At 48.2% G+C, this 27,964-nt stretch overlaps 1 protein-coding gene across 2 annotated transcripts in view; it reads left to right on the top strand.

Moving 5' to 3' along the window:
* CEP152 (centrosomal protein 152) overlaps positions 1-27,964 on the top strand; it is a 725,831-nt gene that overhangs the window by 279,294 nt on the left and 418,573 nt on the right. For both annotated transcript variants that reach the window (XM_085644215.1, XM_085644214.1), the window contains exon 14: positions 2,639-2,767. In XM_085644215.1, the coding sequence (XP_085500341.1) occupies positions 2,639-2,767 (129 nt within the window). The remainder of the gene's footprint in view (positions 1-2,638; positions 2,768-27,964) is intronic.

The raw sequence follows: 27,964 nt of genomic DNA, 5'->3' as shown, positions 1-27,964 counted from the left end.
ACAGCTGTTTGTTGCCTACTCACATACTAAAACAGGGACGCCTGTTACAAAAGCAACAATTTCACGATAGATAGTCCGAACCATCCAACTATGCTATGCCACTGCAGGGAAAAGGCTAAGTATACAACCAAGAGCTAATTGAACTAGAAAGAAAGGAGCAACTCTTGCATTCATTGCCAATATGCCTATAGACTCTATATGTGTAGCAACAACATGGGCATCCCCACACACTTTCACCAAACATTACTGTGTGATATACTAATGAATAAGGAGCACAAGTAGGACAAAGGGTACTTCAACACCTGTTTGAAAAGTCCTCCTCTTACCACAGCCTCCCCAAGACGGGACAAACCGCTACGTAATCTAATGCACAGTATGTGAATCCAGAAAAGGATTCACGCTGCAAAATGAAATGGTTACTTACCAGTAGCAGTAGTTTTGCAGCTTGAAGAGTTTTCTATATTCACATGCGACCCACCCAGCCTCCCCTACAAGGAATGCAAAAAGGGAGGGGAAACATATCTAACTATTCTCTAAAGTACCATCTGAAGGACTACAAGACGTAAACACAGAAAAAAGATGGCTACAACGCACAGCAACCTCTAGGGTGCCGCCTGACCCAACTACTCCTCAAAATAAACCCACACTGATGCCAGTGTGGGATTTATTGTTGCATGTTCTCAGAGGGCACCTCAGAGGTGCCCCTGAAAATCTACAGACCCATCTGTGGGCACTGACTGGCTTTAGGCAGCCTGCCACACACAGACCTGTTTCTGGATCCCTGGGTGAGAGCCTCTGCTCTCTGGGCCCAGAAACAGTGCGCAGTCTGGGAAGAGGTGTCACACCTCCTCCCCAGGATAAGCCAGTGTTCGAAGGGGAAGCTTCAAAGGCCGCCACCTTCATAATGCGACCCCCCAGTCTCTGCTGCTAACAGCAGATAGCTGCCCCCGGTTTTCACCCCCACTTTGGGCGGGAGAACCGGTGGGAAAACCTAGAAAGGCTAGGCGGTGTGCCCACCTTTGCCAGCTCCCCCCATCAAGTGGAGGAATCGAAGTTAAGCACACTTTTCAGCACTCTCTATCTTGAAAATGAGGGGACTCCTCCAATCAGGGCTAGGTCTTTGCCCCCTTCCACAGAAGGGTTGCATATTACTGGGTGTAGTCACCCTAGGTAAGTGACCCATTTGCCCTACCTACTACTCCCATAAAACATCCCCTACTGGCCTGTCAACAGCTTTAAAGACTCTGCAAAGAAGACAACGCCTATCCTCTGGCCAGCAACTTCCAGAAACTCGAGGTCTTCCACAAAGACCAGATCTCCCGAGGACAGTGGCTCTGTCCAGAAGAATCCAACTACCAGGGCTCCAGATCCAGCTGGAAACCTGGCTCCTTCCCACTCTGCACCACACGCCCACGGCCCGAGTCAGAGTGGCTCAGCTGTCCAGCGAAGTCTCCCCATCGATCCTGACCTCGGGTCCAGTCATATCTGATCACTCCTGGGCCCCAAGTCGACGCCTGCAGCCGGAATCCAGAGGCTGCCCATGACTGCGACTGGCTCCGGTAAGAAGACTCTGACGTCTAAAGGCACCGCTGCACCCGAAGCCCCTGCCCCTTGATGACCTGAATCAATGGTGTCCCTATGACCCCCTACATCTCTACTTACCTCCGCTGTTGTTGTTCTCCCTCCTGCAACCTCCAGTGCGACACCTGCAGCCTGTTTGTAGAAAGCAGAATCCACATTGAAAGCAGTGGGCCTGGATGCTGAAATTGCACCCTGTACCCGGCCGTCACTGTGCCACTGGTGGTGTATGTTTGTTGCTGCGTTGTACCCCCCTTGTGCTTAACCTAACACCCAAAGCTTGGCCTCTGCAAATGATTCACCTACCTGCAAGCAGTGTGACTCCGAGCACCCAGAGTCTCCGTTGAAACGCATTGGGCCGAGCTCTGACTTTTACCTCTGCACCCAGCCGCCTCGGTGCCGCTGGTGGTGCAGTTTTGGTACTCAACCTGACCCTTGACTTTTGCTGACCTTTTGTCCCGAAGACTGGCAACTGTAAGTGTGATACTTATCTGTAAAACCGCTTTGTTTTCATCCATCCAATGGGATGACCTTCCAGCTAAAGATGAATGGGCAGGGAATACAGTAAGACTCAGCGGAGACTTATTTACATTCCTTTCTTGCATCTATTTGGTGCACATTTCACTTTCCTTCGAACAGTGTTGGTTCGGATGATGAGAGCTGTAAAAATTCCATAATATGGAAACTGTGGCATTCCTTCCTTTGGGGGGCTTCAAAATGTACCAAATGTGCCTTGAGCCATAAAGCAAGTCATAAAGCCCTCTGCTCCCCAATTAAGACGGTCTTAATTGGGAAGCAGTGGGCCCCTCCCACGAGTGAGACATGGCACCATTGCACTTGTTGCACTGAAGATACTTATGTCCCTGGTTTCAAGCTCCTTCTCTCACAGTATTTCGATTCAAACAGTTTTGGAATTTCAAAATGCAAGTGCAAACTATTAATCAAGGTATTTACATACAGTTCAGCTATCTACATTTATGTATCTGAAATACTTTATTTTTTATTTGTTTTACATAACAAGATTATAAATGGTGTCAACCATCATTTTTACTACATATAGGTTAGAGCTGACAGCATGGAAAAACATTTGGACACCTTATGGCCCTATTCGTCTGCCCCGAATGAAGGCCTGAATGAAGACATTCAGAAACTAAAAAATGAGAACCTAGCTTTGCAAAAGCAAGTGGAGGTAATTTTTCTTAACGAATTTTGAAAGAAATGTTGCATTTTAGTTTAATTTTTCTTCCCATGTGTTTTGGAACTTTTTTTTTTTTTAACATTAAATATATGGACTTGCCATATCCATATTGCAACACTGATTACTGTCACCTTTGAAAGGGAGTTGCAAATTGTATCATTTCATCAGCATGTTAGTGTTGCGTAGCACTCGACTGACTTTTTGAATTTCAGTTTTTTAATGCACCCTTCTTCAAATAGTCTCTCCACGCAGCACCTGCGTGGAGAAACTAGGGGTGCCCGGGGACGTGCCCCGGCCCCTAGCCAGCCCCTGCAGCGCCGCCAGGGCCAGCAGCTGCCGGCGCCTGAGCGGCATCAGCTCGGCCTCAGACCAGGCTGCCGCATGCCCAGAGGACCGAGGGGGGACTCGAGGACGAGCCCCGGCAACCTCCCACAACACCACAGGGACCCCCACGGGGGTTTGCGGCGAGGCAGAGGCGCCGTGGTCCGAAGGAGGGAACCCGACAACACCACATCTCCAAGACCTGAAGCCGAACCTGTCTCCGCTGGGGCCGGAGCAGCCGGCGACTCTGCAGAAGGCAGATGGCAAGGGATCCTCAGACGTCGGAGGAAGAGGAGGAGGAGCCAAGGAGGCCTGCAGAGCCACAGCATAGGCCTCCATTTGGGCTCTGGTCGCCCCCACGCCGAGAAGGTTGGCGAAGCGTGAGGCCGCACGACTCGCGACAACTCGGGGACAAACAGCAACACTTACCAACAGGCAAGCGACGCCCTTGCGGCCTCGGAGAGGGACGATGTCAGAGACTGAAGCAGCGGATCTTGAACCCTTCCGTGGGGGGTGGACGCGGTGACGACGCTGACCTGGACATGTGGGCCGAGAGGAGTTTCATCCGGCGCTCCCGCCGGGACTTCGGCTTCATCTGCTGACAAGCCTGGCAGTCCGTGGAGTCATGGTGCTCCCCCAAACACCACATACAGATGGGGTGAGGGTCCGTCGCCGACATCTGGCGTGCGCAAGACGAGCATGTCTTGAAGCCCGAAGGCATTCGCACACTGTTCCCAAAATGTGACGCAAAGCCAGGAACACGATCCGGATCCGCATTGCATGCGGAAAAGAAGGAAACTGACGTCAGCACGCCGGGGTGGGGCTTATGTGACCTCGCTGACATCACGCCCGCGGAAGATGGCGGCGGAGTCGCGTGGTGCCGCCCCCTAGCGCGCAGAGATGCTGGGACAGGAAAGTTTTCCAGGTCCAGTCTCACGTCTGGGGATAATTCTACGTTAAGGAATCTGCGGCTAGAATCGTCTCTACCAGATACATCGTTACCGGAGATAAGTAACTTGTACGTATTGCAGTCTCTAGAAATATGATCTTTCTTCTTCTTTCCTAATTTCGAGGAACAAAGGATAAAAGTGCATCAATGCAAATATGATTGTTGTTGCTTCCGATGTGAACGTTTAAAATATATATATTTTTTCTCTTCCATGTAGTTGGCTTCATGGACTTTGAGGGAGCTATTCTAAGTCATTGGTGAAAGTTCCTTCATCCTCTTTGTGAACTAAATATGCACTTTCCACATTTCTTTTATTGTTCTTTTTGCATCACCCTTCTGAAGAGCATAGGCTGTAGCCATGCTTTCTATTCACAATGTATCACAGGCTTGGGGACCGATAGAATTTAATATATGAGAGTGCTTTGATAGCACATATTTTTTGTTCTAAAGGTTGTTTGAAACATAGACAGCCTTTACATTTTACCCTTATGACTGCAGATCCCACTCTAGTCCAGCAAAAGGGTGCCCACTTTCCTCTAAGGTTATACCTTCTACTGGTCCTTCATCCACTGTCTCCCACCATTTCTGTTTTTAGCGTCTCTGTGCACAAATCTAGAAAATATTTTTCCTGATGCTCCAAATTTTATAGCTGTTACCTTTGTTTCCCAGTCTCACTTTCCTCAAAAGGCTTTTTATCTGATAGAGGCATCTGGCTACAGATTCCTTAACTTGTGAATTCTCCCCAGGCATCAGACTTTATCCGAAAAATGTTCTCAGCGGTACCTTTGCACACAAGGGATCGGCGCTGCATGCCTCAGTACAACGTCCGCTCCGGATATGAAGTCATTGGAGCCATATAAGTCCCCTCCGGTGCGCTGACGTCAGTTTCTCCTTTTTCTGCGCTGCATGTGGATCCGGCGGAGCGCATCTCTGGCAGTTTTAGGCCAGCTGTGACTACCTTCTCTTGTCTGAGACAGTGCTAAATTCCCATGCCCTCTGGGTGTAAGCCCTGTGGATCCTGTGCTCTCCAAATGTCTGGTACGGACTCACATTCTATCCATGTGGTGCTTGGACGAGCACCACGATGTTGACGAGTGTGCGGGAGCAGCGGATTAACTTCTGATGGCGTGATTGTCACGGAGCTCTACCTCCTCGTGGCGTCTATCATCCTCCCGATCCAGGGGTCGTTCCAGTGAGCGCCCCTCTTCTCCCTGTGGTCAACGGCAGTGGTCCCAGTCTCTGGCTACGTCTCATGGTAAGAGATCCAAGTCCTGAACCTATGTGGCTCCTTTGACTTGCGAGGTCGGTCGTGGAGACTTTTCTTCTTTTGCTCCGGCGTAGCTCCCATGCCTCCCACCTTTTTCTGGAGCCGGGGAGACCTGGAACCAGATGCAGGAGCACTACAAGTCTCTCCATCTTGTCTTTAGGACCTAGTCTCCCTCTGCAGCGCCTGCGGGGCCCAAGGAGGTCGTCGACGGGGCGCCCTCGGTGGTAGTTCCAGTCTTGGACAGAGGGTTCGGCGTACGGTGAAGGGATACCGCCCTTGGAGCAGCCAATGCGTGTGGCTCCTACTATGTTGGACAGCTGGATTGCTGAGCTGGGTGAAGCCAGCGGGCTAGATTCATCCCCTGCGTTCTCTTTTATTGCCTCCTGGCCTTTTCCTTGGAAGCCAGTTCTTCCTTGGTCAGAAGTTTTGAGAAGAGTGGCTGATGTATTGCATCTCACTCTACCCAAAGTGGAGAAACCTATGGACACCCACCACAGCTTCATGATCCAGCCACAACGGCGTCCTCGGCGATGGAGAACCTTCCTCACTCCCAGCTTGACAAAGAGTCCAGGAAGCAGGATTCTTGCGCGTGTTTTTTCCTCTTCTAGTGTAGCATTACGCGCCATCAACTTGATTTGCGTCCTCAGACACTTTCTCCATGCCTTTGTGGGACTCCTTGGCACAGCTTTTTCCTTTGTTCCCAGAGGCTAACAAGGACAAGTTGACCTAGTTGATTTTTGATGGTCGCCAGGCAGTTAAACTGCTAATCAGGCGTGGCATGGACTCCACCAATTCCATTGGTCGAGCCATGGCGTCGGCGGGAAGAATTGCGCCCGAACGCCTGGCTTCTGGGATCTGGATTTTCAGAAGCTGTCCGTTTGATGGGGGTTCATCTTTTTGGAGCCCAGGCAGGTGCGGCCTTATGTAGGTTTCGGGCTAGTCGAGCAGGGCCAGACCAGTAGCTTGCCCTCCCTCCCATTATGCCCCCTTATTATTGCAACACAGTATATACGTTTTGTGGCTTCGGTTGCCTGATCAGTGCCTTTACCCTGGTCTCAGGTGCTGCTGGCTAGCCTCCTGCCTTGAGACCCTGCAGAGGGTCTTACTCCACTGGCCGGTGGGGTTCTTTGGATGCAACTGTTAAGTGAATCCCTTATCACACGATTCTCTTTAGCATTATGTGATATATGTGTGTGATGTTGGCCACTGGCTCACTGCCCTTTCTTCTGTTCCTGGGCTGTGGCTCAAGACTTGTTATCCTGTCCTGTTATTGCGTTGGAAGCCTTGTTTCCTGGTTCAGTTTCTTTGACAGCCTCTTATCCCCTCTTGGGGGCTCTATCACGTATCAATGGTACGCAGTTTTTGCTCTACACTCTCTTGGAGTTGTCTCCTTCTATCCTTCGATTGTTACAGTGGCTACATGTTTTCTTGCAAAAGATGTTTATGTATTATTTTCGGTAGATTGTTTTCCCCTGTTGACTGTTCCCACATTGTGGATTTGTCCCCGCACTCCAGTGTTGCGCTATGCCACCTCTCCTAGCTAGAAGTAGGACTGGAGAGTTTTAGCTTGTTGACCCTAAGCTTGGGATTCGAGAATGCCGCCTTGTGCCTCTGGTGGTACAGGCCTCCCCAAGTCAGGGGCTTGAATTCCTCTGATGTTGGGGGTTATACGGGATACCCCAGGTATTGACCGTACCTACTGTTGTGGACGCACAGCAGGGTGAGTCTGTTTGGCATTCGACTGTAGAACAACATAGGGTTTTTCCTGTTTTCCTTCTGCTCTTTCCCACGGCCATTGCGTGACATGCTTTCTTCCCTCACATTTGTTGCATGACCTGTTGTTCTTGCCTCTCTGCTGTTGTGTGATGTGGTCTCCTTACCGCACGTCTGTTATGTGGTCCTTGTATGAACCTATGTTCTATACGTATAGTATATTCCATGGTTGCCGATCCAATGGGGATTGGTTCCCTCTTCTGCCTTGTGAGAGTCTTTCTTCTGGATATTCCGTTAGGTGATTCTGCAATATTCAGTCATACCTTCTTGTTATCTAGGTCAATTACTGGCACGTGCTTTTGGACAAGCACACTCTTTCATGTTTTGCCCTTGGGAAGTACATGCCTGCGCAGATTCTTCTAGCAGGTAATGTTGTCTGGTGCTCTGGCCTCCATGCTGTTCTAGGAGTGGGTTCCCCCCCCCCCCTTTTCACTTATGTGGTTGGTACTCCGGGCGTAGTCGGTGTGTCTTGAGCGTTGCTGCATATTTTCAGACTGCGGAATGCGTTACCTGCATTGATGTAGTACTAAGACAGTGTCCAGTTTTTCATCTGTCCATTTATGCCTTTGGATATTTTTTGTTGCGTGGGTCTTTCGGCCACGCGGTGTCCACCCTTTGGGCCTAAAAAAAAAAAAATACAAAAAACCACAATAACAGTGAGGGGAAAGGGCGAGAAGGACACAGGATGAAGCATGTTCGCACTCCTTCTTCGTTTGATATCTGCCTCTTTGTTCAAGGGCCTTAACCCGCTTTGGTTGAGAGGGTTTGTGTCTGGTGGCCCATCTTCTGTTGCTCCTATCAGGGCAGGGCCGCATGTGTTCTTTCATACCCATTGTTAGTGTACTTGGAGTTCACATACGCCATCCTCACTGTTGTCAGGTGATTTTCTGTAGGATTTCGCCCCCTCTTTTTCCCAGACTCTGTTTTTCCTTGCCAGGATTTCCTGATCCTCTTCTTTGGGCCAGGCGCTGTAGCTCAGAGGCAGCGTCTGGTGGTTTTGATGCATCTCTTCGCCACCTGGCGGTGGAGAATGAATACATTTTGTTGTGCTTGGATCGATTTCATTCACACTTTTTCCTCATATTATAGTTTCTTCTTTCCACTTAGCTGTTTGCTTTGGCTCCTCTAGTGGCCACTTTCTTTCACCTAAGGTAGAGGCCATCATCTGGTTAGTCAGTCTTCTATTATACACATTGCAAACTTTTCTGTCCCTTCTAATGTTCATGTACCCACGTTCCAGTGGGGGCAATTAGACTTTCGTTCAATTGGATCAATGCCTAACTTCCTTGGAGTTCGGTTACAACGAGTTTCTGTACCACTATGCCTGAGGAAACATACTCTTTAGCGCCTTATTCTTGGTGCATATTCCTTGCTTGCGTTTTTGTTGTGATCGTTACCACTGTTAGAAGAGAGCTCTCTCGCTCTTCCTTATCCTTTCCGACTGAGGTGTGGCTGATCTTAATCTCGGTCAGCTGTTCCTCCTGGACCTATTGTAGGATTGGTCCGCAGACCCTCCTCCTGGAGTTTATGACTACGGTGTCTAATTCACAAGTTAAGGAAACTGCGGCTAGATGTCTCTATCAGATGAATAAGTTACTTACCTTCGGTAACAATGTATCTGGTAGAGACATAGTCTAGCCGCAGATTTCTTAACGCCCCGCCAGTGCTTAATTTGTAAAATAATAAGTGCAGGGGCTCTCGTAATAAGGCCACTGCAGCTTGAACTACACATTGCCCCTGCCGTGCTGCCAATGATGGTAAAAACACAACTACCAACCATCCATCCCACTCCTACAACTGTGTAGCAGGCGGGTTTAAGTGTTTTATTTATTATTGTTTCCGAGCAGACACCTGCTTCAATGCGCTGGCAGCTCAGAATGATGTGCTGTTCACCATACACAGTTCATGAAAGCTGTACAACGCCCAAACTGTGAATCATCATAGTTATGTGAGCAGCGATGCAAGACTAATCCGAACGCGTTCTGGAAGGCTCTTTTGTCGAGAAACTATGAGGCAGTCAAGAAGAATTTATTACTAAATGTATGTGACCTTTAATCCCCGGTGCCAATTGTTTTCATGAATAATGTTCTCTCTGACTCCAAAGTAACCTACAATTTTTGAGGCACTTTTTGGAGACGAGTTGAGTCTTGTGTATAAGTTTAAGTGCAGACCCGGCCCTGATAATGAATTAATCCATCCTCCCTTCTCTCCAAATGACCTTTAGGTCTGCTCTTGGTGTTTTTAGTTCACTTACTTCCTGATTCTATGAGCTTTGGCATGGGAGTGTTTCCCCCTTTTCCTTTCTGCTCTTGTTGTGATGGCGTCTTCCAGTTTCACTGGTGTGGTCTCCTGACCTTATATGAAGCCACCCCACCCCTTTTCTTTTTTCTCTGGTTATATGGTGGAGTGAGTTCCACGTTTTCCTCTTGGTAAATGGTTTAGGGTGTGGGAGCTATTTCTCTTGTGTACTGTGTCATGCGCCTCTGCGCAGTGATTCACGTTACTTTTTTAAATGTTTTTATATAGCGCGAATTAGACCAGAGACATGGGTATCAGAGCGCTTTACATGAGCACCAGTTTAGTTACAGATGGACACATTCATTTTTGTAAGGGACGGGGATATTAAGTGATTTGCCCAGAATCACAGGATGTGGAGTGTCATTGCTGAGACTCGAAGCCCGTTAGCCAGCTTCGAGGTCTACCGCTCTAGACGTATGGCTACATCTTGTTCTTCATTGACGTTTTGACCTTTGTCTAAAGGGTCTTCTTTGGTATTATATCTTTCTTTTCCCCTTTTTTCTTGGTTGTAGTAACGATTTTTCCTCTTTCCAGCACACAGTTTCTACAGCCATTTTCTATGTGTTTCCGTGTTCCGCACAGAAAGTTTCACATAAGAAGCTGATGTCAGCGCGCCGGATGGGACTTGTAAGGATCCAATGACATCATATCCGGAGCCGACGTTGTACAGAGCCATGCGGTGCTGTCCCCCACCACGCAGAGCTACAGCTGAGAACATTTTCGGGATCCAGTCTGACGCCTGGGATGAATTCACAAGTTAGGGAATCTGTGGCTAGACTATTGTTCTGCTTGGGTTTTCGGATCAGGTGGAACCCGCTCAACGGAGCCTTTCTAACCCAAACCAGAACGTTACCCCCTCCCTAGGGTCTTTTTACACCTAAATAACCACATATATATGTACCACCTAGGGACAGGGAATTCCTAATATATATATATATATATATATATATATATATATATCTCAAGACCTCACAGTCTCGCGATCTCAAACAGACCCAGGACTTCCTACCCAGACGGCAGCCTCAGCCTCGCGGTCTCAGACAGACCCAGGACTTCCTACCCAGACGGCAGCCTTAGCCTTGCGGTCTCAGACAGACCCAGGACTTCCTACCCAGACGGCAGTCTCAGCCTCGCGGTCTCAGACAGACCCAGGACTTCCTACCCAGACGGCAGCCTCAGCCTCGCGGTCTCAGACAGACCCAGGACTTTCTACCCAGACGGCAGCCTCAGCCTCGCGGTCTCAGACAGACCCAGGACTTCCTACCCAGACGGCAGCCTCAGCCTCGCGGTCTCAGACAGACCCAGGACTTCCTACCCAGACGGCAGCCTCAGCCTCGCGGTCTCAGACAGACCCAGGACTTCCTACCCAGACGGCAGCCTCAGCCTCGCGGTCTCAGACAGACCCAGGACTTCCTACCCAGACGGCAGCCTCAGCCTCGCGGTCTCAGACAGACCCAGGACTTCCTACCCAGACGGCAGCCTTAGCACGAGCTCATCCTATTATTACCAGAATACACGACAGGGGAATCAGGGGTTCGAGGCATATGAGCTGCAGATTGTACACTTAGCATAGGTCGCCATCTGGTGTTGGGCCCGGATGTTTGCAGTTTGTTTTTCTTCTTGGACAGTCTTTGGAAGTCACGAGTTTGGTGACTCCTCCTTCGGTCCGTACTGCGCATGGGCTTCGGCTCCATCCTCAGATTGTTTTTTTCCGCCATCGGGCTCGGATGTGATACTTCGTGCTCCGGCTTCGAACTTCTACGGTTCCAGCCTCGACGGAAAATCCTCGATTCTTCGAGTTCCTTCATCATCTTCATCTCTCGAAGCGGCACTTTTCTCCATCCCGTACATCGACACCGGCCTTCGGGCCCTCCGCGACTCCGGTCCCGGCCGATGGAAAGGACTCCGTTCAAAAAGTGCCCAAAATGTGGGTCTTAATTTCCCCACACCGACCTCCATCAGGTGTGTAACCTTTGCCTCTCTCCGGAACACGAGGCTAGAGACTGCCCCGCCTGCAAGTCTTTTCGATCGAAGAAGACCATCCGAGATCGAAGAGCTCGACGCACCATGGCGCACTCATCCTCGGCAGCTCCACCGGACATCTTCGGAGACGACGCCGAAGCTTCGGGGCAAACACACACCGAGCAGGAGGAAGACGTCGTCAGCGCTTCCGAGGCCGACGACTCCGACGTGGAGGACGTTACACCAGCGCAGCGGGCCGTGAGTACTATGCCCCCTCCCACCCCCGCGCCGAAAACCAAAGAGACTCAGGTTACTCCCTCGCCTGCCGGCCTGGGCAAAACCAAAACCAAAACTTCGATCACCCCACCTTCGGGCCCGGTGTCGAAGCACACCCAAAGTCTCATGGCAGCTCGGGATCGAGCCAGCCAACACCCGGTGCCGAAAAACAGCATCCGGCACCGAAGACTGCAAAATCCAGCTCGACTCCGAAACCACCGGTGCCGAAGCCTGGACACTCGGTGCCGACCAAACACAAACACAAATCTGTCGGCACCGACGCTCCGGCGCCGAAACATCATTCGACGCCGAAACACCCGGAGACCTCAAAAAAGCATGGCGCACACAGACCATCGAAACCCCCGGTTCCGAAATCACCGGTGCCGACAGACGACTCGACACCGTTGGCTCTGTTTACACCAGACCCTTTACAAAAGACTTTGTCCAAAGATCCAAAGACTGGGCTTTTGACTTTAACTACCAAGAAAAGGCGCCTTGATGCTCCGGCTCCTCCTCCTCCACCCAAAAGGAAGGACTCTGCTACTTCTCCCCTCAGAGTGCCCTCCCCACCACCGCCTCCCCTACCCACACCTCCTCCACCGCCTCCACCTCACAGGTCTCCGCCACCTTTACCTCACTACGATCCGGCCCCATCCCCAGATCCAGATGATGGGGACCCGGACAATTACCCGGCGGACCCCCCAATGGATCCCACTCCACCAGGGACCCCAGATCCATGGGAGGATTACAATAACCCTGATATACCCAATGTACCTCAGGACGACCTATACCCATCAAGGCCGTCTCCTCCAGAGGACTCCTTAGGGTTTCATCATTTAGTGCAGAGAGCAGCACACTACCATGGGGTGGACATGCACAGTGAACCAGTAGAAGAAGACTTCCTACTGGATACATTTGATATACAAGACAAATCTACTTCCATTTTACCCATGCTTAAGGGTGTCACCAAGCACGCTACAGAGGTGTTCAAAGACCCTGTCAGAGCCAGAGTACTGAACCCTAGAATAGAGAAGAAGTACAAGGCGGCACCCACAGACCCTGCTTACATCAAGGGCCCTGCTCCCCTAGATTCCCTAGTTGTCTCCACAGCTAGAAAGCGGGCTAACTCCCAATCCTCAGGAGATGCCCCACCGCCAGACAAAGAATCTAAACTTCTGGACGTGTCTGGTAAACGCACCGCCTCCCAAGCTGCAAACATGTGGCGCATTGCAAACACACAAGCACTGCTTGCGCGATATGATAGAGCACACTATGACGAACTAGAGGCTCTTATGCAGCACCTTCCAGAAAAATACAAGCACAAGGCTCATGACCTTATACAGGAGGGTAAACTAATCACAAACACCTCCATTAAGTGTGCCCTCGATGCAGCCGACACTGCTTCTAGGGCCATAAATACCAGTGTCCTGCTTCGCCGCCACGCCTGGCTCAGGATCTCAGGGTTCAAACCAGAAGTCCAGGCATCCATACTCAATCACCCCTTTGACCAGGAAACACTCTTTGGGCCAAAGGTAGACGAAGCGCTCGAAAAGATGAAGAAAGACACAGACACAGCAAAGTCTATGGGGGCACTCCAAACACAAGCCTCCAAACGTTCCTTTCGACGCTCGTCCTTTCGTGGCACAGGTAGAGGCTCCTCCACCGATAACGCCTCTTCCTCCTACAAGTCCCCTCCTCAAAATACCTTTTCAAAGGGCAATCAGAGAGGTGGTTACAGGGGTAACAACAATAAGGGCAGGGGCAAAACCAACAACACCCGTTCTGCCACCCCCCCCGCACAATGACTCCCCTCCGCTCCCCCCGGACCATTCCACTCCGGTCGGGGGCAGACTACAAAACTTTATCCACGTATGGGAGTCCATAACATCGGACAAATGGGTGACCCAAATTATTCGGTCAGGGTACTGTCTAGAGCTAACATCTACCCCACCCAATATCCCACCAAGGCACCGTCCAATGTCTCAAGAACATTCCACACTGCTCAAACAAGAGGTACTTTCACTCCTGCAAAAACATGCTATAGAGCAGGTCCCCGTCAACCAACTAAATCTAGGGGTCTACTCTCTATATTTCTTAATACCAAAGAGAGACGAGACCCTCAGACCCATTCTGGACCTCCGGCCTCTAAATGCCTACATACACTCAGACCATTTTCACATGGTCACTCTACAACAAGTCCTCCCACTCCTCTGCCAGGGAGACTTTCTCACAACCTTGGATCTGAAAGACGCATACTTTCACATTCCAATACACCCCTCTCACAGGAAATACCTCAGGTTCGTGGTGGACGGGCAACATTACCAATTCACGGTTCTCCCCTTCGGGGTCACCACCGCACCACGGGTGTTTACCAAATGCCTAGCAGTAGTAGCAGCACACCTCAGACGTCAACATATTCACGTCTTCCCTTACCTAGACGACTGGCTAATAAAAGCCGCGTCCTACGACCAATGTGTGCAGCATACAAACAGCACCATCCAACTGCTCCACCAGCTAGGCTTCACGGTGAACTACCAAAAGTCCCACCTCATACCATCTCACACAAAGCAATACCTCGGGGCCACTATAGACACCTCCAAGGGTATTGCCTATCCAAACTCAGCCAGAATCACAAGCATTCAAGCCTTACGCAAAACATTCCTTCCTCAGCACTCTCTTCCAGCAAGAGTGTTTATGAAGCTCATAGGAATGATGGCGTCTTGCATTTTCATAGTGCCCCATGCAAGACTCCACATGCGTCCACTTCAAGAGTGCCTAGCACAACAGTGGAACCAGGCCCAGGGTCAGCTGACGGATCTGGTGTTGGTGGACGGCCGCACACATCACTCTCTGCAGTGGTGGAACACCACAAACCTTTACAAAGGGCGGCCGTTCCTGGACCCGGTTCCTCAAGTGACTCTAACAGCGGACGCATCGCTCTCCGGCTGGGGAGCGCACCTTCTACACCTCACCATGCAAGGTCTATGGACGCCACAGCAAAAATCGCTCCACATCAACCATCTGGAGCTCTTGGCGATCTTTCTAGCCCTAAAATCTTTCCAAAAACAGATTTCGGGCAAAGCAGTCCTCATTCGCACAGACAATATGACTGCAATGTATTATATCCAAAAATAGGGGGGGACACACTCTCCCCAGCTCTCCCGCTTAGCCCAGAGCATATGGAGATGGGCAATTCCTCAAAACATCTTTCTCCTGGCACAGCACGTTCCAGGCGTACAAAACACCATGGCAGATCTGCTCAGCAGACAAACGCAACAAATACACGAATGGGAACTGCATCCACAAGTTCTTCACCCATTCTTCCAACAGTGGGGGCATCCTCAGATAGACCTCTTCGCCACCCACGAAAACAAAAAATGCCCAAGCTTCGCCGCCAGATACCCACACCCATTGTCCAAGGGCAATGCGATATGGATGAACTGGTCAGGCAGATTTGCATACGCCTTTCCACCTCTCCCACTAATTCCATTAGTGGTCAGGAAGCTACAACAGCACTCACTCACACTCATTCTAGTAGCTCCGACGTGGGCCAGGCAGCCGTGGTACACCACGCTACTACAACTGTCAGTGGTACCACATCAAAAACTGCATCTATCCCCATGCCTCCTAACCCAGAACCATGGAGAAATCAGGCACCCGGACCCAGCTCAGCTCAACCTGGCGATCTGGCTCCTGAAATCCTAGAATTCGGATACCTTAACCTTCCCCCTGATTGTATGAACATCATCATGGAAGCCAGACGTCCTACCACTAGAGCATGCTATGCCGCAAAGTGGAAAAGATTTGTAATTTACTGCCGTAACAATACAATCAACCCTCTAGATGCATCCATACAGCACATCATATGCTATCTACTCCATCTTCACAGGTGTAACCTGGCATATTCATCCATACGCCTACACCTAGCAGCGATCGCTGCTTATCTACAAAACAGGCAGCATTTATCACTCTTCAGAATGCCCGCTATTAAAACCTTCATGGAAGGCCTTAAACGAGTAATTCCTCCCAGGGCACCACCTTCCCCTGTATGGAATCTAAATTTAGTTCTTACACGACTAATGGGTCCGCCCTTCGAACCAATGCACAAATGTGAGCTACAGTTTCTCACCTGGAAAACAGCTTTCCTTGTAGCTATCACTTCCCTTAGAAGGGTTGGTGAAATACAAGCGTTCACCATACAGGAACCCTACATACAAATGCATCACAGCAAGGTCATACTTCGCACAAATCCGAAGTTTCTGCCCAAAGTCATTTCCCCCTTCCACCTCAATCAATCAGTGGAATTACCTGTCTTCTTCTCGCAACCCCAATCTGTTGCAGAAAGGGCCTTACACACACTTGATGTAAAAAGGGCGTTACTATACTACATACAAAGAACGCAACCCTTCAGGAAGACTAAACAATTGTTCGTTTCCTTCTCTCCACCACATAAAGGCAACCCCATTTCAAAATCAGGGATAGCTAGGTGGATTGTAAAATGCATACAAATTTGCTATCAAAAGGCAAAGAGAACATTATCTGTTCCCCCTAAAGCCCACTCTACAAGAAAGTTAGGGGCTTCTATGGCTTTTCTAGGGAATATACCCTTAGATGACATCTGCAAGGCAGCCACATGGTCTACACCGCACACCTTCACAAAACACTACTGTGTAGATGTGCATTCCAAGCAGCAAGCTAGGGTGGGCCAGGCTGTACTAAAGACACTTTTTCAAACAGCTGCAACGGATACCGGTGGTCGCCGCTAAGGTTGGGTACTGCTATATAATCTATGCTAAGTGTACAATCTGCAGCTCATATGCCTCGAACGGAATATGCTACTTACCAGTATGCATCTGTTCTTGGCATGTAGAGCTGCAGAGTTGTACACGCCCACCCGCCTCCCCGGCTACCTGTATCCGTTCCAGTACATCTTATTTACATACAACACATGGGTTTCTCACTGTTATTACTACGCTCCATCATTTCCCTGTTGGCGAAAAACAATCTGAGGATGGAGCCGAAGCCCATGCGCAGTACGGACCGAAGGAGGAGTCACCAAACTCGTGACTTCCAAAGACTGTCCAAGAAGAAAAACAAACTGCAAACATCCGGGCCCAACACCAGATGGCGACCTATGCTAAGTGTACAACTCTGCAGCTCTACATGCCAAGAACAGATGCATACTGGTAAGTAGCATATTCCTTACCATGTATCAAATCACACAAAGACTATTAGTTGAGCACAACCTGTTCTTTGGTTCGAGGGGCTCTTTTCTCCCTCTTTCAGTTACCACTTACCTGATCAGGATTAACATCTGTTCATGTCAAGTTGAATCTGACTAGAAGAATAGGCTATCCTCCTATACAAGGATACACGACACATGCTGACTCACAACAAGCTAAATACTTTATTTAATTGCTACATGCACACTCACAGAATACATCATATATACAACCTGCAAGGAAAGTAAAAGGTTAAGTTATACACTTCAATAAAAAGGGGTCGACATCACCTTAGTCGTATGTAGCCTGTGCTCAATGGTCATCTAGGTTCCCTTCTCGTCTGTGCCTCGGCTTCGCCTGGAAGTCACACCTCCGCAGTCGCGGATCTACTCCCTTCTCCCTCTCCGAGTCACTGGAACCTCTTCCTCATCGGCTACTCTCTCCTCTTTAGGTTCAAGTTCATCATCTGTCTTCCCTGAAATAAGTAGTAGCTTTTCTGCTAACGGCCAGGTGCCGCCTATGGACTAGAAGCAAGTGCCAGTATCTGCCTCAGACTTTCACTAATATAGAGGTGCATTTTCTCATGGAAAATTCCAGCCCGTAACCTGCCGCCCACCAAATTCTTGTACCTCCCCGTACAAAGGACACGTTCCCAGCCGGCCGGCCTGATGTAGTGTCTTCGGCATGAAGAAAAATACAATCCTTCGATAAGGGCCGGCCTGAACCGGTTCTCTCCAAGCGAACAACACCTCATAACTAAAACATCACCCTCGACCTAGAAACTTTCCAAGCTGCCGGAGCGGAAAGAAAGATGGAGTCTCTCCCGTTTAAGGCCTACCAGGCCTGGATTCAGCACGCTCCATGAAATACCCTCACTATAGGGCAGGTTATCCTTAATACTAACGAATCTATCCCCTAGGCTATGTATGTAAGCCCTGATCTATGGGGAGGAGCACAGGATCGTGTCAAAGTGTCCAATAAATAGGCTCTATTCACTACTCTAGTCCTTAGACTTGGATGGAAAGAGACTGAAGTCATATTAATCGCTCTACAACACAAGAAGGCCGGGAAAATCGAGCAGTACATTTCACCCTTGACTTCAGTCTATTATACATCCATTAAACAGAACTAACATCGGTGGAAGAATAATATGAAACAAAACTAACTGATCTATGTCTAGTACCGAGTGTACAGAAGTGAAGCAGTGAAGGGATACATTGAATAAAGCAACAGATAGAAATCAAAACAGCGATAGCAATCAAAATGCCACCTAATGTGTGGCGTAACATATGCACGTCCGGTAACCAATTAAAGAGCCAGTCAAACCAGCCCTGATCAATGTGTTTTCTAACTTCATCCGTTAAGTCATGCAACTTATCTAGGTGTGCACGAATGGATTGTGTATGATCAGATAAGTTAAAACAGCAGAGACCTTCAAAGTCTGAGCAACCATGTCCATGTTTAAGCAAAAGATAATCAATGGCTGCTCTATTTTGCAAAATGGCCCTACGTTCACCCTGGGCGTCCAATAGCAAGTCAGACAAGACTGTAGAAGTATGATTAATAGATTTCACCATCCAGCAAGCCATTTTCCCAATAGATTTGGCATTATAAACCGCCAAAGCAGGAACACCAATAATTGAAACAGCTAGGCTAAGATATTCAGACTTGGAATATAAATGCAAAGATGAGTCACAATCCTCCTGTAACATCATAGTATCTCGAAGCACACGAGAGTTGGCATTTGGATGTGATGAGAACATCAGCAAACTCAGTCTGGTAATGGCACACGGGCCTCCGGAAATGTTTGCAGGGACATATGGCCAGGAAGTGTTACCACATGAGAAAAGCCATCCGGCAGGTAGCAACATCGCACGATAGTGACTGGGAGTAACTACCAAACTATTGCAAGTCATATTGTTCTGGACTGAGACACATGTGGTCGGTGTCCTCTGAAAACACAAAGTCCGTTCGTGAGTTGTGAATGAAGTGGCGCCTCTTAACTTGAGGCGTAGGCATTCAGAAATTGCATTAGGATTACATGTAAGAAAGAAGCATAGGTCACCTTGTGTGATATTATACGTAATTATTTGGGACTGGATGGGGAGTTGCTCATTCGGCAGTTCAGTGCACAAAGGACAATATACATGGGTAGCAAAATCACCCAGGATAATATTCGGACGAGCCTTCGAAACGTTAAAGATACTAATTAAAGTCTCCAGTGAGGCGGGGACAGCAACTAGACAAGTCGCTAGAATGTCATGCACAGATCTCATCGGTGTCAAGCAGAAGTGAGGGGCATCAGTCACTCTCTTGGCCAGTAATGTCCAAAAGTTCCATGACGAATCCCACGCATTGAAGGAACGCAACACTCGGGTTCTCAGTTCATCCCGGGTTGACGGGATCCCTTCTCTCTCTCCGAACCAATCCAAAAGGAGTCCAGTTCCGACACATCCTGCAGCAACAATCCAAAGAATGATCTGAAAAAGAACCAAATACAGGCATTAATCATTCTCGTAAATAACATTTATCAGCTGGGACAGCTTCCCAGCTATCTTTCCCTGGCCTCATAACCAAAATGGTATTGTCCTGACCGGTGGCAATAACCTCTGCTTGTTCAGGGGGATTCTTAGGCGATTGCACCCAAACCCTGGCCCCAGGGTTATCCGTAGAGCCAAAGCCTTTCTGGCCACGTACAGTTAGCAAAGTTGGGGCAGTGCCTTTCAATATCTCGCCACTGAAAACAGGCATAATGAGTAATTGAGCCACTCGGTCAGTGCGGTGTATCAGTAAGTCAATCTCACTGCTATTTAGCAGAAGTACCTTAATCTCTCCCTGATAGTCACTGTCGATGACACCTCCAAGTACCTGGATGCCTTTTACAGCCAGCCCCGATCTAGGGGCGATCAATCCAAAATTCCCAGGTGGTATATGAATACCAACACCAGTAGCAATGATGACCCGATTCTTACTCTCCAGAACGGTGTCATCCATGGCGTGCAAGTCTAAACCTGCCGACCCTGGGGTAGCTCTGCATGGAGTCAGAGCTCCGGGAGTAATTTCCCAATACATCACAGTTTCACTGATTACATTAGGCATAGTCTCAACATTTGGGGGAAACAAACGCATAAGTGGAGATTCAGCATTTAAAAAAGGACGATTATTCAGAATCAATAGTGCTTGTGGTAAAAAGTCTCGCCAGTTTTTATACTTGTCATCTGTTAACTTTCGTAATTGGTCCTTTAACAGGCCATTCAATCTCTCCACCAGGCCCGAGACCTGCGGGTAGTAGGGTATATGAAATATCCATTCAATATTATTTTCCACACAGAATTCTTGTACCAATCTTCCACGAAAATGGGATGCATTATCAGATTGAATTTGGAATGGCACACCATAATACATCATAATTAATTCTAATGTTTTTATGGTATTCAATTGGGTAGCTTGCTTACATGGAAGAGCTACCAGCAAGCCACTATATGTATCGACAATTGTGCAAACATATTGACAATTCCTACTCATGGGAAGGGGTCCGATGTAATCAATCTGCCAAATTTGAGCGGGCAGTTTCCCGCGATGTAAATGGCCTCTAACAATTTGGGGTACCTTACGCTGTCTGATATGTTGACAGACGGGACAATGTAAAATAACATTTTTGATTAGATCTAGGGGAATATAAATTCCTCTATCAGCAGCCCACCTGCTAGTGGCCTTCTCTCCAAAGTGTCCTGCCTTCTGGTGTGCCCATTTCGCCAATCCCGCAATATCAGGATCTTGTCTGTCCACCACTGCCTCAGCAATTTTAGATTTTTCATCTGCAATGTTATGAAAAAATTTGTCAAGGGAGTCTATTGGAGTATGAGCATCCACATGGAAGATTGTAACAGTACTCTGTGGGAGCATCTCCCAAATCTCTTGCCATAACTCTTTTCCCCACAATTCTTTGGAATGTAACTTCCAATTATGGGAATGCCAAGTTGGCAACCAAACAGCCAGTCCATTGGCAGTTGACCAAGAATCGGTAAAAATATGACATGTACCAGGTAATTCTTGTTTCAAAACTTGGTAAACAGCGTAAAGCTCGGCAAATTGGCTACTCTTCCCTTCACCAGTTGTGCTCAATAGTTTCTGTGTGACCGGATTATAAGACACCGCCTTCCAGTGCCGTGTCGTCCCAATAAACTTTGCCGACCCATCTGTGAACCAAACATGGTTTCTGTCCTCAGCGGACAAATCATCAAAAGGTCTACCCCACTTAACAGGAGACTCCTGTTCTAAAGGTACGGAACACTCACTCTCAGTCTCAGTCGACGGTGCTTGCGCCACTTGCTCATGTAAAGACGCAACTCCTTTCGGGCCCACACGTGCCCTGTCTTGTATGTACCATTTCCATTTAATCACGCTCGCCTCTTGAGCATGCCCAATTCGATGAGTTTTCGGTGAACTCAGAACCCACTGCATAATAGGAATTTCAGGACGCAAGAATATATCATGTCCCAAAGTCAATTGCTCGGTATCCACCAAAGCCCAATAACAAGCAAGTAGCTGTTTCTCAAAGGGTGTATAACGCTCACCAGCATCAGGTAGCTTTTTGGTCCAAAAACCTAACGGTACCTTACTCCTGCCTTGTTTCTGCCACAAACTCCAATTTGCATAAGGGCCTTGCACAGACACATTCAAATCCACATCACCATCACGTACAGGCCATAGATCCATAGCATGTTGAATTGCCTCTTTCGCCAGACTAAATGCATCTTGCTGTTGCTTATCCCATTCAAATGCATTCTTTTTACGTGTAATTCGGTACAAAGGGGCCAATATTTGACTCAAATGAGGAATATGCTGGCGCCAAAAACCAAATAAGCCAATGAAGCTCTGGGCTTCCTTCCTATTCCTCGGAACCGAAAAATCAAGAATCTTCTGTTTAACTTGAGGGATCACCTCGCGGAGTCCCTCATGCCAATTAATACCTAAAAATTTTACAGCTTGGGACGGACCTTGTAATTTATCCGGATTGATCTCCCAACCTTTCTCACGCAGACACTCAATGACTCTATCTAATTGTGTCTGAACATCCTCTTGTGTTTCGCCTTGGATCAAAACATCATCAATATAATGACATATCTGAATTTTGGGATGAACTGGTACCTCAGCCAAATGTTCTGCCACCAGCCGGTGACAAATCGTAGGACTATGCACATAGCCCTGAGGAAGACTTCTAAACGTCATCTGACGCCCGTTCCACGTAAAACTGAACTGTTCCTGACACTCAGGGGCAATTGGAATAGAAAAGAAAGCATTAGCAATATCGATGGACGCATACCATGTACCTGGATGTGTTTGGATTCTTTCAATCAGGGTAATAACATCCGGTACTGCAACAGTCAAAGAGGGCGTGTGTTTGTTCAATTCTCGATAATCAACAGTCATGCGCCAAGAATTATCACTCTTACGCACCGGCCAAACAGGATTATTCCAAGCAGAAGTAACTGGAGTTATAACACCTGCATCAACCAACTCCTGAATGGTGGTACTAATCTCTTCATGACCACCCGGAATACGATACTGCTTCCGACAAACCACTTTGGTCGCCTGGGGAACTTGTATGGGGGGCATCCTTTAACGACCAACCCGTATAGGTCTGGACGAGATATAATGCGTCGTCCCAAATTGGTAACACCCATCATCAAGATGCAACGTCATTCCCTTCAAAATATCAATTCCAATTATGAATTCTAAGAGTGGCACCACTAATACAGAATATTCCTTTCTAGGGATTCTACCTATTCTCATTTCAAGCAAAGTTTGAACTGCAGGGGTTTCTTTTCCTCCTAATCCGGTAATAGTAAAAGACTGCCCTGTAAACCTCTTTGATTTTCCATGAATAAGAGTGGCCTCCGCTCCTGTATCAACTAATGCTCGGGCCCTTTGGATATTACGATGTCTCCAATAAATATCAATATCTACATAGGGTCTATTATCTCTATGAGCCCATCTGTGTACCGGAGCTTGACCTATTTCCTAGTCATTCTTACTGCATTCTGTGTACCAGGACAAATCAGGATAAAGACTCTCACGTTTCTTAGGTATCGGTACCTCCTGTTCATATCCATTCCCCGTACGGAACGGATTCAAGTCTTCAGTATTATACCGTGGGTTACGATCAACCAAGCTGTGACGATTCTCTCTCCTCCTCAACTCAGGAGATTGATCCCTATCATCTCTACGCCTGCTGTAAGCATGATCATTTCTCCCCCTTTCTTTTTCCCCCTCTCTCTCCCTGTCCCGCTCTCGACGGGGGGACAGATCACGTACAGGACACCGATCATCACGACGACCAGAACGCCCACGGCGATCGTCATCACCGCTACCATCAGAACAACCACGATCACACTCAGTCGTTCGAACACGCCGGGCACCCTCCTTCCGATCCAAGCCCCGTTTGCGAAACAACTCCCACAAATGAGCAGTAGTCTCACCATCAATGTCCTCCCGACGTACACCATCAGCCAAAAGACCAGTAAAGATATCACGTCTAGTAAATTTATATTCGCCAGGAGTACGAGTGTCAGACCGGGGCTGACGTTCAGGTTTAAACCAGTCACCCAACTCACCGAGTTGGCGCACCGATTCCAACACCGTAGATAGCACATTACCAGTCTGGTTAATCAACAAAGTCATCATGACCTGCTTGTAGGCGACAGGAGAAGAGCGAATGATACGATTCCGCACAGAAGAAGTCAACATCCCATCAAGCAACCTGTCAGCAGTGCCCAGAAAAATAGCCGTTTTCATCACTTCCTCCTTAAGACGTTGCGCAGCATCACGCAAGGTATACCACGGCTTGTCATTGACAGGCCAGTCAGATTCAGTAGGATACTTCAAATTACAACCCTCAGTTGCCAATTGGAGCAAAGAAATTTGACCACCACCATTATAGTTACGAAAATGATCTTGCACAGTAGAATCCAAACTCAAAGAACAAAATTTCAAACAGTCGCCAGTATCCAGCATAATACCGGCAGCGCCCAGTTCATAAAGGCGCACCATCCATGTGAGCAAGGCCTCACCAGTCCGCTGCCGAAAGCGCTGCAAAATATCACTAATTTCTTGTTGAGTAAAATCTTCTAAACAGTCCAAAGAAACACCCTGCGGAGCATTAGGAGATTGCTGCAACTTCCGACGAAAAACCGGATGCGCAGAGACCACGGGACGAGCATCACAAGGAGCCCGAGCAGTACTAGTAGAGGGACAATCAGTGTAAGAAGCATCGATCCCGCCCGAAGAACGAGCATAATCACGGGGTGCACCATCAGAGGTGCGAGAAGCAGACTTACATTCATGACGGGAACGAGAAAACTCGTGCGCAACAGACTCCTCACCCGAGGAACAAGAGGTACTCGAGTCCCAGATATTACCATCCCATTCATCAGGATTCCAATCTAGTCCAGCTTTCGCCACGACCAGACGCACCTTACGCGTCGAGACTCGACCACGCCTGTTCTTGTACTTATAACGAGCAATTCGCACAGCCGCCCTTTCGGCAACCGTTTGGTAAGTGTCAAGTTTGTCAGAAAGCAACTTATTTTGACATCGCAGTAGAGTATTAGAATTCTGAATCTCAACAAAGTGTGCCTCCACATCCTTAAGAGAGATCTGTAATTTCAACAATCTCTCATGCAGAATCCGATACGCAGACAGAATAACCCAACCTCTGCGCCCTAAAGCGGGAACCTCCTCACCCTTCAATACAGGTGCCGTCTGCAAACAAGTAATCACGTCAGCCGGTTCCGCCGACTCCAAAGAAGAGTTCCAATTTTCACTCAGACCAGTAGAGTCAGCCCACTCACGGGCTAAGGCTCCATAAGGCGTTGAATCCCATCCGGGAATATCAACGGACAATTTAAGAGTAGATTTAGATTTCTTAGAAAACATCAAGAAAGAAAAAGAAACGCAGAGAAAAGAAAGGAAGAGAGAAAGAGAGAGAGGAAAAAAACTATACACGCAAATATATAAAAAAGAATGCAAAGAAAACCACGCACACACCGAAAGCAAACATAAGACAAACAAAACGCACACAGGTTTCGTAAACAGTTCGTGACGCCAAATGTTCTGCTTGGGTTTTCGGATCAGGTGGAACCCGCTCAACGGAGCCTTTCTAACCCAAACCAGAACGTTACCCCCTCCCTAGGGTCTTTTTACACCTAAATAACCACATATATATGTACCACCTAGGGACAGGGAATTCCTATTATATATATATATATATATATATATATATATATATATATATATATATATATATATATATATATATATATATATCAAGACCTCACAGTCTCGCGATCTCAAACAGACCCAGGACTTCCTACCCAGACGGCAGCCTCAGCCTCGCGGTCTCAGACAGACCCAGGACTTCCTACCCAGACGGCAGCCTTAGCCTCGCGGTCTCAGACAGACCCAGGACTTCCTACCCAGACGGCAGTCTCAGCCTCGCGGTCTCAGACAGACCCAGGACTTCCTACCCAGACGGCAGCCTCAGCCTCGCGGTCTCAGACAGACCCAGGACTTTCTACCCAGACGGCAGCCTCAGCCTCGCGGTCTCAGACAGACCCAGGACTTCCTACCCAGACGGCAGCCTCAGCCTCGCGGTCTCAGACAGACCCAGGACTTCCTACCCAGACGGCAGCCTCAGCCTCGCGGTCTCAGACAGACCCAGGACTTCCTACCCAGACGGCAGCCTCAGCCTCGCGGTCTCAGACAGACCCAGGACTTCCTACCCAGACTGCATCCTCAGCCTCGCGGTCTCAGACAGACCCAGGACTTCCTACCCAGACGGCAGCCTTAGCACGAGCTCATCCTATTATTACCAGAATACACGACAGGGGAATCAGGGTTACCATGTATCAAATCACACAAAGACTATTAGTTGAGCACAACCTGTTCTTTGGTTCGAGGGGCTCTTTTCTCCCTCTTTCAGTTACCACTTACCTGATCAGGATTAACATCTGTTCATGTCAAGTTGAATCTGACTAGAAGAATAGGCTATCCTCCTATACAAGGATACACGACACATGCTGACTCACAACAAGCTAAATACTTTATTTAATTGCTACATGCACACTCACAGAATACATCATATATACAACCTGCAAGGAAAGTAAAAGGTTAAGTTATACACTTCAATAAAAAGGGGTCGACATCACCTTAGTCGTATGTAGCCTGTGCTCAATGGTCATCTAGGTTCCCTTCTCGTCTGTGCCTCGGCTTCGCCTGGAAGTCACACCTCCGCAGTCGCGGATCTACTCCCTTCTCCCTCTCCGAGTCACTGGAACCTCTTCCTCATCGGCTACTCTCTCCTCTTTAGGTTCAAGTTCATCATCTGTCTTCCCTGAAATAAGTAGTAGCTTTTCTGCTAACGGCCAGGTGCCGCCTATGGACTAGAAGCAAGTGCCAGTATCTGCCTCAGACTTTCACTAATATAGAGGTGCATTTTCTCATGGAATATTCCAGCCCGTAACCTGCCGCCCACCAAATTCTTGTACCTCCCCGTACCAAGGACACGTTCCCAGCCGGCCGGCCTGATGTAGTGTCTTCGGCATGAAGAAAAATACAATCCTTCGATAAGGGCCGGCCTGAACCGGTTCTCTCCAAGCGAACAACACCTCATAACTAAAACATCACCCTCGACCTAGAAACTTTCCAAGCTGCCGGAGCGGAAAGAAAGATGGAGTCTCTCCCGTTTAAGGCCTACCAGGCCTGGATTCAGCACGGCTCCATGAAATACCCTCACTATAGGGCAGGTTATCCTTAATACTAACGAATCTATCCCCTAGGCTATGTATGTAAGCCCTGATCTATGGGGAGGAGCACAGGATCGTGTCAAAGTGTCCAATAAATAGGCTCTATTCACTACTCTAGTCCTTAGACTTGGATGGAAAGAGACTGAAGTCATATTAATCGCTCTACAACACAAGAAGGCCGGGAAAATCGAGCAGTACAACTATGTCTCTACCAGATAAATTGTTATTGAAGGTAAGGAACTTGTTCTATATGTCGGCTGTAGGAAGGTGGCTCTGTATATACTATACCAAATTAAGGTATAGTGTGCACAGAGTCCAGTGGATCCCCAGATGTATAGCAGAGGCTGAAGTAGATAATACTGTACTCTCTTTTGTGGTAGTGTGGTTGAGCAGTCAGGCCTATCAGAGGGTAGTGTTAAGCATTTATTGTACACACTCACGCAAGAAATGATGTCGCATTCAAGGACTGAAACCAGGCCAATTGTTTGGATAGAAAGTTGTTACGTTGTTATTTTTATAAACAGAATTAAGATTTACTTTGTAGCAGGTAAGTGATACATTCAAAACAATAATACTTTTTAAAATACAGTGTATACTGGTTTGTAGAAGCATAAAAAGTTACTTTGCAGTAGTGTAAATGTGCTGTAAACTCTTTAGAATATTTGCAATTACTTTAGATCACTTTTTAGTTACTGTTCAGTTACTTTTGTAATTGTGCGCAAAACAAACTAATAACACAGTTTAGGCACTGCAGTACATCAGTAAGCAGGATAACTCATTTGAAGACACTAAGATACTTTGTTGCAATACACAGCCGAGTCAACACTCAGAACATTTTTCAGAGACAAGCCGCACTATGCAATCCTATGGGGAACGCAAAGTTAGCAATTGCAGGTAAGCAAAACGGTTTACAATAAATCTATTTTGGGTGACGAACAAGGGTTCAGCAAGGGTAGGTTCTGAACTGAGACTGTACCACCAGCGGCACTGGGGCTGCTGGGTGCAGAGTGAAAAATCCTGTACCAGGGTCAATACTAGCCAATGGGGCTAGGGGTACCTCGTGTTGAGGCTGCTCACTTGCAGGCCAATCGGACTGAGACAAAGATCTTTGGGGGTTTAAGAGAGGGCTAAAGTGGGACCCAATACACCATCAAACCCGCACCACCAGTGGCACAGGGGCGGCCGGGTGCTCGGTGCTTACACAGAGCCGGGCTCCCAATGCTGTTTTATGGAGATCTTCAAAATCAGTCCTGGGCTGCAGGCGTTTGTCAGGAAGCCAGATGAGGAAAACCAGCAGCCAGGTAAGTAACTTGG

This window comes from Triturus cristatus, chromosome 3_1 (genome assembly GCF_964204655.1).
Source record: "Triturus cristatus chromosome 3_1, aTriCri1.1, whole genome shotgun sequence".
Taxonomy (NCBI): domain Eukaryota; kingdom Metazoa; phylum Chordata; class Amphibia; order Caudata; family Salamandridae; genus Triturus; species Triturus cristatus.
This window is presented reverse-complemented; position numbering and strand designations above follow the sequence as displayed.